Below are 19,217 nucleotides of genomic sequence, written 5' to 3'. Positions count from 1 at the left end.
CCATCTCCAAGTCAGTCCTCATATTGTCATCCATGTCCATGGGTTGTGCACAAATATTCTTTGGTTAATATGTTCACCATCTTTCATTCTGTCCCTCTGCCTCCTTTCTGGTAGCTGTCAGTCTGCTTTTTGTATCTAAGCTCTTACTATTTAAAAATGATTGTAACATTTAAAAATATACATTCAGTGTATCTTGCATAATAAACCCATCAAGAAATTCTAAAAATATTTTCCTTTATTAGCCAGTTTTGTAAGGGATATTAACCCAGTCTTTTCATACGCTCACTTGCTTTAATATTTCTCTTCGCAGGACTCATTCAGATTTTGAAAAGCAGAAACCATGATACTGTCAGAGAGAAATAAAAGTGGGACCACGTTCATTCTCTTGGGCTTCTCAGATTACCCAAAACTGCAGGTTCCCCTCTTCTTGATTTTTCTGGCCATCTACAGTGTCACTGTTGTAGGGAATATTGGGATGATTGTTATCATCAAAAGTAACCCCAAACTGCATACCCCCATGTACTTTTTCCTCAGCCACCTCTCGTTTGTGGATTTCTGCTACTCCTCCACTGTTACTCCCAAGACCCTGGTGAACCTAGTCATAGAAGACAGAAGCATTTCTTTCCTTGAATGCATAGTACAATTCTTTTTCTTTTGTATCTTTGTGTTAACTGAATCCTTTTTATTGGCGGTGATGGCCTATGACCGCTTCGTGGCCATTTGCAACCCTCTGCTCTACACAGTTGCCATGTCTCAGACACTGTGTGTCATGCTTGTGATTGGGTCATATGCATGGGGAGTAGTGTGTTCCTTGATACTCACATGTTCTGCTACGAAGCTATCATTTCAGGGGTTCAACACAATCAACCACTTCTTCTGTGAGTTGTCCTCATTGCTTTCCATCTCCTGCTCTTATACTTATGTCAACCAGTTGCTGACTTTCATTGTTGCCACCTTTAATGAAGTCAGCACACTAGTCATTATTCTCACGTCCTATGTATTTATCCTTGTCACCATCCTCAAGATGCGTTCAACCAGCGGTCGCCGCAAAGCCTTCTCTACCTGTGCCTCACACCTGACATCCATCACCATCTTCCATGGCACCATCCTCTTCCTCTACTGTGTGCCCAACTCCCAAAACTCCAGGCACACGGTCAAAGTGGCCTCTGTGTTTTACATAGTGGTGATTGCCATGCTGAACCCCCTGATCTACAGTCTGAGAAATAAAGATGTCAAGGATACAGTCAGCAAGTTAATGGGTAGTAAGGTCTTATCTTGTTGAGTATGTTATTTTAGTAGAATTTGTCCATTGCATGCAAATAAAGTGTATCCCTACAGGTTCATTTTAAAGATATTTTAAAAATTATTGAAGACCTGGCGTTGTGCAAAAGAAAGGACATAGATATTTATTCAAAGAGACCAAACTTGACTCTGTCTCTTACTGAGGAAAAAGTAGCAATTTCTCTCACTTTAATTTTTCATTTACAAATTTGAGACAACATAAACTAGCTCCTAATCCGATTGTAAAGATTAAAAGATAATATAGCTGTTATGTGGAATGCCTTACATAATCTCAGTAAACAGTAATTTCATTCCCCTTTCTTATACCTGGAGCAGGCTAGGCTGTTAATAAACACATGAATTTCTTTTGTAAAAGTACTAAAAATATTATACATTCAGCATGTCCCATCCCTTTCTGATATTTGGCAGAACTTTGGTGTGATCTTAGACCCTATGCCCTTGAGGAAGGAGCTTTTGAATACAAGGCAGGCAAAGTTTGTAAGATCTGTTTACAGATTTCATAATGTCAATGTGATCTCTGGTTCGCAGAGCAATGCAGTGCTCTGCAATTCATCATGAACTCTGAAGGATCGTGTTGAACTATAATCATATGTACCAAGTTGGAAAAGTTTTTCCTCCTCTTTAGATACCATAGAGCTCATTAATTATTTGAGTCCCAAGATGGTGGTGTTTTCTGGATATCTCGTTGGTGTCCCACAGAGATCAATGATTGTTTAGGGAAGCTTAAGAAACAGGGGCCCCAGGGACATACACACACACACAAACACACATGCACACACAAGCATAAAGCCTATAGCATTTTCCATCATAATATCTCCAGAAACAGAAGAGGCAATATCTATCTCACAGGCTGGTTGGTTGGACTACATTTTTTTTTTTTTTTTTTTTTTTTTTGTGAGCATGGACATACACAATATTTTCTGGAATTTGGAAGCTTATTCTTTTTATTTTCTCCTTGAGGTAATTATAACCATGTGTAAGAGAAGAAAGAATTGCAAAGGAGAGCAAGAGCATTAGACATTTTAAAAAATATGTAGTTATCCATCTCTAAATTAGAGCATGTCTTAATAAATGTCATGTTTGGGACACTCCTTTGTGAAAATATTTTCTCTTTGTGTATTGAGAAACAGTCTCAGTGAGAAATGGGAACAATCTAATTTGTGGAACCAAAGATCTTGTAACAGCTTCCAGTGTAAAAGGGAAGAGTGCAAACAAATTGGGACGAATGCTTGATTTCTCTCTCCCTCCCTCTATCAACTCTCTCACCCTCACTCCATCCAGGAAACCTGCATGGAGGTGCCCCTCATGGTCGCTCTGAGGTGGAATGGCTGAGAGGGACCCTCAGCACTGTTCATGGAGAGACACAGACCTTTGAACCATCTCTGAAGCAGAAAGGAGAGAAATTATTTCTGCTGTGTGCATTGTCTCTCCATAGCAGGTTTCTCAACCTCGGTATTTTTGACATTTGGGGCCAGATAATATTTTGGTGTTTGCATGTGTTCCTGGTGTGTGTATCCTTGTGTGGGGGAGGCTGCTGTTTGCATCATAGAGTGCTTAGTCACATCCCTAGTCTCTGCTTGCTAGATGTCAGGCACACCCCTCCCTATCATGAGAACAAATATGTCTCAAGACACTGACAAATGTTCATAGGAATACAGATCACTCCTGGTTAAGAACCACTGCTCTGTAAGTAATCAGCAGCCTGACTTTTCATCTTTAGATTTGAAAACAGAAAAAGGTTTTCCAGAATTATATAGTACTTTGAGCTCAGAAAAAAACAACTCACTTTTACTGGCCACTGAAGAGAGAAAACCATGTCATTACAATAATTACTTGTTTTTAAATCGAAGTTTCTTAAGACACATATATTTCACCTCTTCAAAATCCGTTGAAGAATGAGAGCAATCAACTGGCTGTGTTGGGTTTTAGTTCAGATTCTCTTTCCTCCAGGAATTATTAGTTGATGTCTCTAAAGTCATGTATCATGTATATATCTCCCAAAGGCCAGGAGGGAAAGAATTAATGAGGGTGTTCTCACCCTCTGCTGACATTTTCTTTCTTTCTTTTTTTTTTTTTAAATATTTTATTTAATTATTTTTAGAGAGAAGGAAAGGGAGGGAGAAAAGGAGGGAGAGAAATATCAAAGTGTGGTTACCTCTTGTGCACCCTCAACTGAGGACCTGGCCTGCAACCCAGGCATATACCTGACTGGAAATAGAACTGGTGACACTTGGGTTTGCAGGCCAGTGCTCAATCCCTGAGCCACACCAGTCAGGACTCTGCTGTCATTTTCTACATGTCAAAGCCCTTGAATGGACCCATCTCTTATTTAAAAAATCACACCCTAATTCCTTAGTCAACCCTATAATTCTTATGCTTTGTGAGAATTCAAACAAGTTTCTACATTGCTTGTTTAAAAAAATGATTGGAATAAAATGTTTATATTTTATGTTGTGTGTTGTGAGGATTAAATATACAATTGAAATTATGTACATATATATATATAATATCTTATCTATGCATTCTGGCTTACTATTTTTTAACTTGTCTCTTCAGCATGGTCATTTTTCAAGTCATTAAAGTTATTCAAAAATATTTTAATAGCTCTGTAGTTTTCCATAATATACATACCATACTCTCACCATTTCCCTTCTGCTTGACACTTTATTTTTAAGTTTTACTATCATAATGCTGCAATGTGGCAGCAAACATTTTTGTTAACAATTTCATATTCACATCTTTTTTTCTCCCTGTAAAACTAGATTTATTGGACATATTTTAAAATCAGCCATAGAGATTTATGGTTTATCTTTATATTCACATCTTTGCTTAATTCTTCAAATAGATTTAAAGCAGTGACTTCATTTGTCAAATAGGTTATTAGGAGGCTTCAGAGTCATAGTTGCAAGAGGGTTGAATCCAAGAGTACCAATTCACTAAATAATGGCTGACATAAATATATAATTAATAAAATCACTATACTCACTTCATAGAAAAAATGCACAAAAGCTACTTTTGCCATCTAACCCATAAAATAAAAACTAAATACTTGAGTATTATCAGTCTTAAGTAAACATACTTCTCATCATATCAGTGGAAAACAATATGATAATTAAAAAAATTATTTCCTGAGATTCCAATCTTTCCAAGAAGAAAGGGATTTGTATTTCATAAAATGACGTTGCTAATTAAATAATGTTTAATGTCTTTCTAATGATTCATTTCCAGGTCCTAAATTGTATAGGACTAGGTTAAGGAATCACATTGACTCTTAATGGATGTGAATGTTTTTGGGTTATCTGTGAATTAAACTGTGAGCTCTATGCATTTGCATGCTGCAATATTTGGATGTTTCTAAATGTCACAAAAGCAATGTCTTATTTCCTGAAAATATTATCTGTCCTACTTATTTTTATGTCTTTTTAGGAGACAGTTTAAGCGAATTTGGGATCATAAAATGGAGTATAAATTTTAATATTTTCCTCCAAACTAAATAAAGTGAGAACATGAGCAAAGAAAACTGTACCACCACGACAGAGTTCATTCTTCTTGGATTAACAGATGTCCCTGAGCTGAGAGTCTTTCTCTTCATGGCGTTCCTACTGATCTATGGAGTCACAGTTTTGGGCAACCTGGGCATGATCACACTGATTCAGGTCAGCTCTTGGCTTCACACTCCCATGTACTTTTTCCTCAGCCACCTGTCCTTTGTGGACTTCTGTTACTCTACGATCATTGTGCCAAAGATGCTAGCTAATATCTTAAACATAGACAAAGCCATTTCCTTCTTGGGATGTTCTCTGCAATTCTACTTGTTTGGCACATGTGTGGTAACTGAGGTTTTCCTGCTGGCCGTGATGGCCTATGACCGCTTTGTGGCCATCTGTAACCCACTGCTCTACATGGTCACCATGTCCCGGAGTCTCTGTGTGGAGCTGGTGTCTTGCTGCTACCTCAGTGGGACTGTGTGTTCTCTGACTCACTTGTGTTTAGCTCTTCAGATCCCATCCTATAGGTCAAATGTGATTAACCATTTCTTTTGTGATCTGCCCCCTCTCTTATCTCTTGCTTGCTCTGATGTCACTATGAATGAACTGTTTCTGTACATTGTGGCCTCCTTCAATGAGATCATCACCATTGTGATCATCCTCACCTCCTACTCATTTATTCTCATCACCATCCTGAGGATGCGCTCTGCGGAGGGAAGGCGCAAAGCCTTTTCCACGTGCGCCTCCCACCTCACAGCCATCGTTGTCTTCCACGGGACAATCCTTTTCACTTACTGTCGGCCCAGTTCTGGCAACAGTGTGGATACTGACAAGGTGGCTTCGGTGTTCTACGCTGTAGTGATCCCCATGCTGAACCCCTTGATCTATAGTCTAAGGAACAAAGATGTGAAAGAAGCTCTCAGAAGGGTGGTGGGCTCCAAAGTATTTTCCTAGAGAGTATTGCAAAGTGGAGGCTGAAAGAAGGATGAAGCATGGGCTGCAGTGTTGGAGTGGAGAGAACAGCCAGAGCATAGGTCTTTATGAGAGAGTGTTTTGATTCACTTATTTTTTTGCCTTTGCAATTGAGCAGGGTGGGGTTGAGCATATTTCCAAATTGGCAGGATACTTCTTTGCTTTTATTCAATCTAAACTGTTTTAAATTGGTATGGGTAATGGACTGCTAACACACACACACACACACACACACACACACACATACACACACAATCAGTTTGCTTAAAACCTTCATGAGGTTAATAAAGAACTCTTGAGAATCATACTTTCTGATCCATTATGAAAACTATGATCTATTTCAAAGTCAAAGTTTTTTTATTTTACAATGAAGAACACACTTTTATCAATTTATATGCAGAATGAGATTTCTGTATATGTATATATTGTGTTTGTTGTTCATTTCTGGCTTCCTTTAATATATTTTTTGTTGTCATCGCAGTGTCTAACATTTTTGAAACTTTGGATACTAATAACTAAAAATGGAGATACTAATAATATTTATGTCACAGAAATCTTAGGGAAATTAAGTGACATTATCATGTGTAAAGAGCTTAGGAAAAATCACAGACTTAAATAGTTCTCTGTTGCTGTCTCTGGTCATTTTTTATCATATTATCTTTTACTTCTTATCATCATGCATATTTTACTATATGTGGGTCAAATGCTTATTGCAACTTATTGGTGGACTTCTAGCCTCTGTGTCTGTTCTTTTTTGTGTTTTTGCTCTTGATGAAATGAGCTTTTTTATCCTCCCTTGATATGTCTAACCATATTTCTTCATTCAATCCTGATTTATATGCAACATTGATAATTTATTTGTGCTTTCTTTGTGTTTATGTCAACTTCTACATTATATTTACTCTTTCAATGAAGTTTCTTTCCTTATGTCTACAATAATGTTAGAAAATTGTAGGCTTGCATTTGTGAGGTACTATCCTGTGCATTGTAGGCTGTTCAGCAGTACCCATGGGGTCTGCACACTAGATGTCCCCCACACCCCCTTATAGTTGTGATAATCAAACCTTTTCATGCACAGTGAAGTGTCTCCCATGTGTCTGCTTTGGGAGGGGGCAGGTGGTGAATTGGTGGAAGTAGGTTCGAAACCAACTCTGCTTTAGAACAACTGATCTAAAGAAAAAAAGGTAATATATGTCTGATAAAGGATTTGTATCTGGAACAGAGAATTTCAAAATTAAGTAACACACTTCTAAAGAAACAAAATGTCAGCAACAACAACAGCAACAACAGCACAAGGTACCTGGGCTGGGTGGCTCTGTTGGTTGGAGCATCGCCCCATACACCAAAAGTCTGCAGGTTCAAATGCTGGTCAGGACACATACCTAGATTGCAGGTTTGTTTCCCAGTTGGGGTGCATACGGGAAGCCACGGATTGATGCTTCTCACACCAATGTTTCTCTCTTTCTCTCTCTCTCTCTCTCCCACTTCTTTTCTCTCTGAAAACCAATAATAATAATAAAAAAAAACATATCTTCAGGTGAGGATTAAAACATTTTTAAAAGCACAAGGGAAATTATAAAATATTTTGAATTGAATGCAAAGGAAAACACAGTTTATAACATTTTAAAACAGGAAAATTTAGATCTTTAAGATGACAGAAATATCTCAAAACTAATACCTTAGATTTCATATTCGGGGACTAGGAAAAAGATGAACTAAAAACAAGCAAACAAAAATCAAATAAAAAGAAGGAAAGACTAAAGTATAACCCAATAATACAAAGATGAAAAACAATACAGAAAATCAATTAATTTTAGCTTTGCAAAGATCAATAAAATGGACAAAAATTTATCTAGAATTAGAATGAGAAAATTAGATGAGATAGAAATTAACATTATCAGGAGAGATGTTAACTTTGCAAAAATTGAAATGACTGTAATAAGTATTATAAACAACTTATGCCAAGAAATTAGTCAACTTAGATTTTAAGAACAAATTCCTAAAAAGAACTTACCCAAAACTGACAATAGAAGAAATAGAAAATCTGAATAGACATATAATAAGAAAATAAATTGGGTTTGTAACTAAAATATTTTCCCCTCCAATCAATATTCAGACACAGATGGTTTCACTGGTTATTTTCAATAAACATCTAATATAAGATTAATTCATTTCAAAAATAGAGGAGGAAAGCAGTTTACAACTCATTTTATTTAGCAAATGTTACCCTGATCGCACAGTCAGTAAGGTAATAGAAGAAAAGACAACACAACAGAATATCCCTCACAGTTATACATGAAAGTGTCTCAGCAAAATATTAGCAGAATAAATCCAATAATACATAAAAAGGATAATAAATCATAATCAATGAGATCTATCCCAGGAAAGCAAGGATGGTTTAACAAATAAAGAGCAGTTAATGTAACAGATCACATACAGAATGGAACACAAAAACCAAATGACCACCTCAGTAGATACAGAAAAGATACCTGACACAATCCAAATCCCATTCAAGATAAAAATTTCCAACAAAGTAGAAATAGAGCAAATGACTTCAACCTCCCAAACTTGCTTCTATCATCACACTTAATGATTGCAGAATGAGTGTTTTTCCCCCAAATTACAAAAACAATGAAGGATGTCCATTCTCAGTACTGATGATAGATGATAGATTAATAAGTCAGTCAGTCATCTGGATTTGTAGAAAAACTAATTTAATTCACAGGCTATATACTTTTTAAGTGGAAAATCCTAATCACTACACGCACATACATACACACACCAGTATAACTAATAATTGAGTTCATCACAGTCACAAGATACAAAATCAAAACAGAAAAACAATTTTATTTTTACATAGTAGCAAAATAATTCCCAAATGTGAAATTAAGAAAACAATTTGATGTATAAAAACATTAAAAAATCTTTAAACTAAATTTAACAAAAGTAGAACAGTAGTTAATACCAAAATTATAAAATACGGTGTTTGTCCTGATGTAAGACAGAGACATTTATTAATGTAATAATGTTAATAACTAAAAAAATTAACAGAATAATGGTTGATTTATTTTTGACAAAGCTACCAAGGTTATTTATTCAGATAGGACAGTTTTCTCAAATTGTCATGAAGAGTAATTGATATTCATATGTAAAAACATGAACTGAAATCTATACTTCATACCATATGCAAACATTAACTATAAATGGATTGTAGACAAAAATTTACGACTCAAAGGAACAGCTTATATATCTGATAAAAGGCTTTATACCAATAATATATTAAGAATACTTATCCCTCAGACATAGGAAGTCAAACAATCAAAATATTTGCATAAACATTTCACCAAAGAAGAATGATTTTAATAACGTGCCTCAGTTAACAAAAAACAGCCTTTAAAACACCAACATCTCAAGTTATTTGTATTTTGACCCACATATTTCTACACATGAAGGAAATTCATGAAATATGGGCTGGCGAAGTTTTTTTTTTTTCCTTTTTTTAATTGTGAAAGAAGATAAGGGAATGGAGAACGAGAATGTTTCCTCAGCCTAGGGACACATTTAGTTTAAGATAATATTATATAGTATTAATTTTTTTCTTTTTCTATTTAAAAAATGTTCTTATTGTATTTTTTCAATTAACATTTAGTTCACTTATACCCCATTGCCCCCAAAATTGAGTTTGGGAGTCTACCCTCTTCCTGAAAGTTTTTGAAGTAGTTTGAGAAGGAGAGGTGTTCTTGGAATGATTGGTAAAATTCACTTGTGAAACAACCAGGTTCAGGGCTTCAGTTTGCTGCGAGTTTTTTGTTTATTGCTTCAATTTCACTGGGTGTAATCTGTTTATCCAGATTCTCTGATTTTTTCTGATTTAATTTTGGAAGAGTGTATGTTTCTAGGAATTTATCCATTTCATCCAGGTTGTCCAGTTTGTTTGCATATATCTGTTCATAATGTTTTCTTAAAATCCTTTGTATTTCTTTGGTGTCAGTTGGTATTTCTCTTCATTCATTTCTGATTTTATTTATTTGGGTCCTACCCTTTTCTTTTGATAAGTCTGGTAAAGTTTTGTCAATCTTGTTTATCTTTTCAAAGAACCAACTCTTGGATTCACTGACCATTTGTATCATTTTTAGACACTTTCATTTATTTCTGCTCTGATGTTTATTTTTTACTCCCTTCTACTCACTTTGGGCTTTGTTTGTTTTACTTTTTCAAGTTCCTTTAAATGTAAAGTTTCTTCTTATTTTTTTGAGATAGGCCTCTAATGCTATGAATTTTCCTCTTGGATGGCTTTGACTGTGTCACACAGATTTCGGTTTGTTTGTTCTCATTTTCATTTGTTTTCAGGTATCTTTTGTTTCTTCCTTGATATCATTTTTAACTCATTCATTGTCTAATAACACGTTATTTAGCTTCCATGTCTTTGCATGTTTTTCAGTGTTCTTCTTGTGATTGAGCTCTAATTTCATAGCATTGTGTTCAGAGAAGATACTTGATATGATTTCAATCTTTTAAATAATTTTTAGACTTGTTTTGTGTCCTAACATGTGGTCTATCCTAGAAAACATTCCATTTAGACTTGAAAAGTATTGTGATGCTTTTGGGTGAAATGCTCTGAAGATATCAATTAACTCCATTTGATCTAGTGTGTTATTAAGGCCACCGTGTCCTTGTTGAATTTCTCTCTGGATAATCTATCCATTGAAGTCAATGAGGTGTTAAGACCCTGCCTATGACTGTGTTTCTGTTGATTTCTTCCTTTAAGTCCATCAAGGTTTGTTTTATGTATTTCTGTGCACCTATGTTGAGTGTGTAAATGTTTACTAGGGTTATATACTCTTGTTGAATTGTTCCGTTTGTCATTATGTAGTGTCCTTTTTCTCTTACTATACAGCCTCAGGTTTAAAGTGTATTTTATTGGATATAAGTATTGTTACTCAGGTTTTTGTCTTTTTCCTTTGCATTAAATAGCTTTTTCCATCCTTTTACTTTTAGTCTGTGTGTATCTTTTGATCTGAGGTGGGTCCCATGGAGGCAGCACATATATGGGTCTTGTTTTCTTATCCACTTAATTACCCTCTGTCTTTTGGTTGGAGCATTTAAACCATTTACATTTAAGGTGATTAATGATTGATACATATTTAGTGCCACTTTATTGTCGGACTCTTTTATTCTTTTTTCCCCCCTCTTCCTCCTTTATTCTCTTTCTCCTCCTCCTCCTCTTCTTCTTCTTCTTCTTCTTCTTCTTCTTCTTCTTCTTCTTCTTCTTTTTCTTCTTCTTCTTTTTCTTCTTCTTCTTATTCTTTCTTCTTATCCTTCTCCATCTTCCAAGCCCTTTAATATTTTTTTATAGTACTTGTCTGGTGTAAATATATGCCTTTGGTTTTTTCTTGTCTGGGCAGGTCCTTATTTCTCCTTTGATTTTAAATGGTAGCATTGGTTTGTAGGCCCTTGATTTTCATCATCTTGAATATTTCATGCCACTCCCTTCTGGCCTGAAATGTTTCTGTTGAGAAATAAGATGATAGTCTAATTAGCGCTCTCTTGAATTTAATTATCTGTTGTTCTGTTGTGGCTTTTAGGATTCTTTTTTTGTCTTTAAGACTTGACATTTTAATTATGATGTGTCTCGGTGTGGGCCTCTTTGGGTTCAACTTGTTTTGGACACAATGAGCTTCCTGGACTTGTGTATTTTTTCCCTTCACCAGATTAGGGAAGTTCTCAGTCATTATTTCTTCAAATAGGTTCTTGTTCCCTTGCTCACTCTCTTCCCCTTCCAGTATTCCCATGATGCAGATTTTGTTATGATTCATTCTGTCCAAAATGTTTCTTAAGTTCTCATTTCTTTAAAACTCTTTTTCTTTTTGCTGCTCTGCTTGGGTATTTTTTTCCCCCTAGTTTTTCTTCCAAATCACTGATTCAATTCTCTGCTTAATCTAACCTACTGTTTATTCCTTCCAGTGTATTATTTATTTCAGGTATTGCATTCTTTATTTCTGACTGGTCTTTTTTATGATTTCTATGTCTCTTTTTCATGCTGTTGAGTATCGTTATAATCATTACTCTAAACTCTCTATGTGATACATTGCTTGCCTCTATTTCATCTAGTTCTTCTTTTGGAGAACTCTCTTGTTGTTACATTTGGGGTCTGTTTCTTTGTCTTTTCATTTTGGTTGCACCTTTGTTTTTGTTTCTATGTATTAAGGTGATCTGTAAAGACTCTGGGGCAGATCTTTGTCAAATGCTGCTTGTGACTCATCATGGACAATCTGTTTGGAGCTATCAACAATCTACAGCAGGTGGCTCCCTCTGCTGGGCCGATTTGTTTTCAGAACGAACCAGGCTGTGCACCAAGGCTGGCTGGTACCATCACTGGGCCCAGGGATGGTCCGCTACAGTCTCAGATCCCCGAGATTTGCCTTAGTTGTTAAACTCAATCAGTGATATGACCTCAAGCTATTCTCAGCAGCCCGGATTAAGATCCACAGGGTGGGGCAGAGTAATTCCTGTGAGCAGGGTTATTGCTTCCCCTCAGCATGATGCCATTCAAGGCGAAGACTCTATCTGAGGAAGATGGTCTCTGCAGTATGGGAAATGACCCAGCAAAGGGATTCTTGTAGCTGTTTCTTCAGTTCCCTCCCCAGAGCTACAGTGCTAGACTCTCCTCATGTGTCTCTAGTCCACTCTGCCCTCCCTCTGCTAGAACCCAGGGTAAGTGGCTGTAAATGGAATTTTGTGCATTAGCCCTTTAAGAGGCTCTCTGTGTCTCCAGCTATGTCTCGGTGGCAGGCAGAAACGCTGCTGATTTTCAGAACTGGATGTTCTGTGGATTTCTTTCCCAGCTTTGGTGCTGTAAAGTGGAGAACTCAGCTTGGAGTTTAGACTCCACACTTCTCAAGACCAACCCCTGGAGCTGAAATATCCCTCCAGAACTTCAGCTGATGCCTATGGGTATGCAAGCAGCCCTTTTGTGCTTCTCTGCACTCTCTACTGGTCCTGTTGTGGTGAAGTGGTTTCTTCTGTCTGTAAGTGGTTATAAGGATTATCTCCAGCTAGTATTCTGTTGGTTATTTAGGATGATTTCTCTACAATTAATTTGTAATTCCAGATTGGTCCTGGGAGCAGATTTGTGTAGCTTCCACTTATTCCTCCACCACCTTAAGTCTAGTATATGGTATTTTAGCTTGTAAAGTTTATATACACAGAGATACACATAGACTAGTAGAAACTGTGGCCTACATTAGACAGTCAGAAGAAGAAATCTAGAACAGATCATGTTGTGATCATTTGATAGTGTCTGGCATTAGACATGCATTCAGAAAGTGTGGCCTCAGCACTGTCTAGGAGTCTGCCTTTCCACTATGCAGTCATAAGGTTGGGGAAAGCCACACAGCAGCATGGGACCTTTTTTCTGTGATTTATTTAGACTTTCTCCAAGTTACACTCAGTGTTTGTGCCTCTATCATCTGTGCTGTAAGGCAGACCTGGTAAAAAGATTGTTATCTTGATAGGTTATTATGATGATTAAGTGGGGTAATATTGCATAGTGTTTAGAATAGATCTTTACATATAACAAGAGCCTGAGAAGGGCACAATATTAATACTTTTCTGACCAGTAACTTATCTCCTTTCTAGTATTTGAAGGGATCCTGGTGCGGCTTTAGTCACTGTGCCATGCTGGAATTTTGGAGATTCTGGAACATTATAAGAAAGGGAAATTAACAAGAACATTCATGTTATTTTATTATGGCAATATGATCTGTGACACACATATATGAAACTAGGATGGAAAGCTCTATAGCATCATGAAATCAGGAAGAAAACATGTTTGCTTTTAAACAATTGCTTCACAAAATAGGACTTTAAAAATTCCTGATGATATTCCATCGAGATTAATTAAGTGTCCTATACCACATGTAGTTTTAGGTAAACTTATTTTTGTAGCATTGAAGGTTAAGAATTGATTTGGAACTTAAGGGACCCTTTCCCCAGGGGTTAAAATTGCAGTATAAGTCTCTAACAGTGTCTGGTACTTTTCCTAACATCTTCAGCACCAGGGAGGATATGTCTGTCACTCAGGTTTGTTAGTTGATGCTAGGCTCTGGTAACTTGAAAATTAAAATGGATATATTTCCCAGAAAACACTTATTTTAAAGATATAGTTAACTCATCTATGTTCTAATTAGAGAATGATTTAACAGACCATATTCCTATGCACTTACTGTTTCAAATATTTTGCCTTTTTCTCCTGAGAGACAGTTGATGGTGAAATTAGAACAATTTCCTTTGGAACATTAGGTGTTCACGTGTAGGAAAGAATGCAGAGTCAACAAATGCTAGTCTCTCCCTCTCTCTCTCGCTCCACATTCTACCTTTAACCACATCAATTTCTATCATGGAATGTAAATTTTATAACCATAAAAGAGCTTCTAGTTGTCACCCTAATTCTGAGGGTTGAATTCATGAGTCCCTGAGTTGGTCATGGGGAATCGGGACATGTAGAATATTTCTGCTCAGTAAATGAGGTGAATTATTTTTGATTTGTTTTTGATTTTACCATAAACTAGTTTCTTATTATCAACCTAGAACATTATGAAGAAATCTTTCCAAGTTGATTTTTCTGTTTTAACTTTGACATGGATAAATAATTCATTTTGGGGGGGTCAAGTAATGAGAAAATCATGACTTTAGCAAAATGATTTGTTTTTACTTTTTTAAAATTAGTTCAAGTTATGGAGAAAATACCAAGTTCTGTTTTCAGTCCAGAATTTTTTCCCTCAATTGTCATTACATAATATGTATATAACATCATGGATGTACCCTTCTAGGAAGGAGGGCAGAGAATAAAACTTGTTACCTTCCATATGACTTTGCTTTAAAGACAGGTCTGAATGTTATTGTACATTGGACTTATAGAATATACAATGTAGCCACTTCCCTCAACCTGCTACTAGAGTGACCTGGGAAAGTTTTCACTCACCTCTTTCTCAGTGTGAGGAATGGATTGCCCTTCTATGGTTGTAGTCAAATTAAAGTGATAACATATGATATTTTTACCATATGCATTCATACCTCAACATATATATTTTATTTAAATCTACATATATACACCAAGTGTGCTAGGTATTTTAAAAAATATAACCATTTCCATAACATCATTTCAAATAACATGGCAACTTTCTGTTTTAGATAAGATATGTCATAGTTTAACAATTTCTATATTTATGACAATTTTCCCATTGTGAGTGTGGTAAATAATGCTGTACTTTAGCTTTAAATATATTTTTTCACAATTTGTAAGTATAATACAACATCTCTTATAACAGCATGCAAAAATAAAATCTCTCAAAAACATATCAGATAGCTTTTATTATTGTCATGACTAAGACTTTGAAAATATGTTGTATAATTGCTTTGCAGAAAAATTAATGCAAGAGTTATATCTTTCTGAGTCATTATTGATATTTATCACTATCACTGCTACTATAATTAATTAAGTCATTTTGTGGTTTTGACAATTAAAAATGATGATGGATTTCAGTATATATTTTAATCTCTTTTTATTCTGCATACTTTGAAATTCATAGAGAAGTCAAGAGCCACTAATCTCACAGATGTGTCAGCTCCCCAACATAAAACCACACAGAACCTCACCTGCTGAGACTTTATGCCAATGCAGACTGACCTAAAAAAATTAGTGTGCATAGGATTACAGTAGCTTTTGTCTTGAACAGAATTTCTTACTTTTTTCAGGGAGCAGGAGTTGATCACTTGTGGCTCCAAAGTATATCATTGAATCTATCTCAAACTCCATCAAGCATCTAAGTTAACTCATCACCTCAATTTAATGTGGTAGATGACAGCTGGTGATCATACACATTCCTGCTGATACTTTTGACCAGTGGGACTGCTGTCACACTGAACATTTAGGATTATTTGAGAATTGTATTTCAAATACATTGTGTTTGACATCAATGTAATTTTTCTAAGTTAATATAAATGTGTATTTTTTTCTCTATTCCCATTTCAGAAGACACACAAAATTTATCATTTGGCTTTCTCAACCTGACCTATGGAGTCGATTGGGGAGGGGAACTGCACCGCTGTGACAGGGTTCATTCTTCTTGGATTATCAGATGCCCCTGAGCTGAGAGTCTTTCTTTTTATGGTGTTTCTACTGATCTACGGAGTCACGGTTTTGGGCAACCTGGGCATGATCGCACTGATTCAGGTCAGCTCTCGACTTCACACTCCCATGTACTTTTTCCTCAGCCACCTGTCCTTTGTGGATTATTGCTACTCCACGATCATTGTGCCAAAGATGCTAGCTAATATTATAAATGAAGACAAAGTCATCTCCTTCCTGGGTTGCATGGTGCAGTTTTATTTATTTTGTGTCTATGGAATCACTGAGGTCTTCCTGCTGACTGTGATGGCCTATGACCGCTTTGTGGCCATTTGCAGCCCACTGCTCTACATGGTCACCATGTCCCGGAAGCTCCAAATGGTGCTGGTTTCTAGCTGCTACCTCTGTGGGACTGTGTGTTCTCTGATTCACTTGTATTTAGCTCTTGAGATCCCATCATACAGATCAAATGTGATTAACCATTTCTTTTGTGATCTGCCCCCTCTCTTATCTCTTGCTTGCTCTGATGTCACTCTGAATGAACTTTTGGTATATGTTGAATCTACTTTCATTGAGATCATTACCATTGTGATCATCTTCACCTCCTACTTGTTTATTCTCATCACCATCCTGAGGATGCGCTCTGCAGAAGGACGGCACAAAGCCTTTTCCACGTGTGCCTCCCACCTCACAACTATCGTTGTTTTACAAGGAACTGTCCTTTTCACTTACTGCCAGCCAAGTTTTGGCAACAGTGTGGATACTGACAAGGTCGCTTCGGTGTTCTATACTACAGTGATTCCTATGCTGAACCCCTTGATCTATAGTTTAAGGAACAAAGACGTGAAAGAAGCTCTCAGGAGAGTGGTGAGATCCAAAATACTTTCCTAAAGAATATTTCAGATTGGAGCATGGTGGCGGGATGAATCTGTGGGCTGCAGTGTCGGAGGGGAGAGCAGCCAATGAGTAGGTCATCATGAGTGAGTCATTTCGATTCACTTATCTTTGAACTTACTTTTGATTACCTACCAATTAGCATAAATATATTATTAATTTATATGGCAGCTTGACCAAAAGCAAATCTTAATTCTTTTTATCAGGACTCTCTAGGAATTCTTTATAAAATAATTGAATAAATTTGATGCAAGTATTGTGAGCTAATCGCTTTCCTTGGGCTGGAATGTTGTTTTAAATTAACTCTCAATATCAATGATAATCTACACAAAGAAATAATAAATCTAGGTTATTATGTGTATTAAGGAGGATTTATTTTTCTCTAATAGTAGTAATACTTATTAAAAGATGTCCTCAAAGGCACAATTACTTCATTTTTAAATATTTGTAATATTTTATTTATCTTTTAAAAAATCTATCATCAATTTTGCTTGAATTGCTTATATATTCTTCTTTTGTCATGTACTCCTTGTATTAGAATAAAATTCCAAATTGTCCAGAAACTTATTTGGTGGGAAGATTCTATTTCTTTTTGTGAGAGTAAAAAGAAAATTGGACACAATCTTGTACTGGTTCATGAAATGACTTGGTATGGTTATATGATTTTAAACTTATGATGGTAAATTAAAATAATATTTCTAAATATTTGGTTATGTAATGTAACCAAAATATTTTATACATATACAAGTAAACTACCTTCCTTTGTATATTGAAACTAACTTAATTTTTAACTTAACTGAAACAATTGTGAAAAATTAGCAACAATTTTATATTGCCTTTGATTGGGATCAACGAACAGTTTGTGTTTAAAGTCTTCATTATTTTTCTCTATCTTGGTATAGGATGATTACATTTCTGTGAAGTTAGAAATATAAACCTTAATTTTATTCTGCAGAAATGAAAGTACATTGTTTAAGTACCCTGACCAGTGTATTAAAATCAGTGAGTGATAAAATGAAGATAATACATTGAGATTTCAACCTCAGAGGCACTATACTCTTCAAAACACTGCTGTAACATTTGACATTTGTCCATTCTGTCACATTTGATTTCAAATAATCTTTGGCACCTCTTACAGCTGCTATGCAGAGCATGATGTATATTAGTGTTGTGTCTTTTTTTTACTCTTGTGCCTCTTCAATGAATTATTTTTAGAAACCTATATATTAGTATTTTAACTGACTTCTAAAATAATTCATCATACATTTAACTTGAAAAAAAGCTATATTTTCAGTGTATATCATAGCTTTTATGTTCATCATGATTAATTCGAAATTTGTGAATCATGAGATTCACATTATTTCTTTTGTCCTTGAGTAACATTTAATTCTAGATACTCTACTGAATTGTATTTAAATGACTTGCATTTATTTTTCTTTTTATTGTCCTTGCTGTGTCTAGGACTTCCAGTCCTATGCTGAATAGAAGTGGCTAGCGTGGATCCTATTTTGTTCCTGATCTTACAGAAAATGCTTAAGTTTCCATCACTGAGAACGATGTTAACCATAGGCTTGTCATATATGGCCTTTATTATGTTGAGGCACATTCATATTTTATCATAGGTATGGGGCAGTGACAGAATGATCTGGCTGTGGAAACATTACGAAATAATTTTAACTGAAAGATGTCCTTTCCAATATAGCTTGAATTATAACAGAGTATGACTAATATTTATTGTGTCGTCCTATTATCAGATTACTATATTTGAGGACATATTGGTGGTAGACTGCTTGATAGGTGCAATGTATTGTCAATTTTCATGAGCCCCTTTCATCAGTGTTCTTTTTAACAATTTAATAAATATATTCATTTTATTTTTGTTAAAAACACATCTGGTAATACATTTACTTAAAAATGGAATTCTTATGCAGTCCTTAGTGAAATTTACTTTCACATATTTAGTGAAGTTTTAAAGTCTTTAGTATTATTAATTAAATGACAGCCTAAGGAACATATTGCCATAATAGTTGATTCTTGTTAAAACCAATGTAATCAGATTTTGGCTAAGCGTATGAGATGGCAAACTAGAAAGAGATTTGCTTCTGGTATTACAATACTAAAAGTTAGATACTCTGGAAGCTCAAAACTTTTCTGGAACACATCAGTTAGCAGAGGTCACTGGTCAGCCAACGAACACAAGCATAGCGTTCCAAGTAACAGAATTCCATTGCCAAGGGAAGGGATAGAATCTAGAGAGGAGGCCGTATGCAAAGAGAAGACCTAAAGTTTAGGATGGATTAGATATTGGGAATATCTGGCAAAACAACTCCCACCATAAAATAAGATGATAAGAGATGAATTTGAACTTTGTGGAGCACAGAGGTAATCACGTTGTCAACAAAGCTGAAGCCTAGCTTAAAGCACTACACTTA

General features: G+C 35.7%; 3 protein-coding genes across 3 annotated transcripts; all 3 read left to right on the top strand.

The window, feature by feature from the left end:
- Nucleotides 1-340: 340 nt before the first annotated feature.
- On the top strand, nucleotides 341-1,282 carry OR5D18 (olfactory receptor family 5 subfamily D member 18). Its single transcript, XM_090267558.1, has one exon. The coding sequence runs from the start codon at nucleotides 341-343 to the stop codon at nucleotides 1,280-1,282; it is 942 nt and encodes a 313-aa protein (XP_090123684.1).
- Nucleotides 1,283-4,808: 3,526 nt separating this feature from the next.
- LOC150017841 (olfactory receptor 5L1-like) lies at nucleotides 4,809-5,744 on the top strand. Its single transcript, XM_090267557.1, has one exon. It carries the CDS (start codon nucleotides 4,809-4,811, stop codon nucleotides 5,742-5,744), a length of 936 nt encoding a protein of 311 aa, XP_090123683.1.
- Nucleotides 5,745-15,837: 10,093 nt separating this feature from the next.
- LOC150017840 (olfactory receptor 5L2-like) lies at nucleotides 15,838-16,782 on the top strand. Its single transcript, XM_090267556.1, has one exon. The coding sequence runs from the start codon at nucleotides 15,838-15,840 to the stop codon at nucleotides 16,780-16,782; it is 945 nt and encodes a 314-aa protein (XP_090123682.1).
- Nucleotides 16,783-19,217: the final 2,435 nt, after the last annotated feature.

This window comes from Furipterus horrens, unplaced genomic scaffold (assembly GCF_987537825.1).
Source record: "Furipterus horrens unplaced genomic scaffold, mFurHor1.1.pri manual_scaffold_2, whole genome shotgun sequence".
Taxonomy (NCBI): Eukaryota; Metazoa; Chordata; class Mammalia; order Chiroptera; family Furipteridae; genus Furipterus; species Furipterus horrens.
This window is presented reverse-complemented; position numbering and strand designations above follow the sequence as displayed.

Coding starts and splice junctions, on each gene's coding strand:
- OR5D18 (XM_090267558.1), top strand. CDS start 341: ATGATACTGTCAGAGAGAAATAAAAGTGGGACCACGTTCATTCTCTTG.
- LOC150017841 (XM_090267557.1), top strand. CDS start 4,809: ATGAGCAAAGAAAACTGTACCACCACGACAGAGTTCATTCTTCTTGGA.
- LOC150017840 (XM_090267556.1), top strand. CDS start 15,838: ATGGAGTCGATTGGGGAGGGGAACTGCACCGCTGTGACAGGGTTCATT.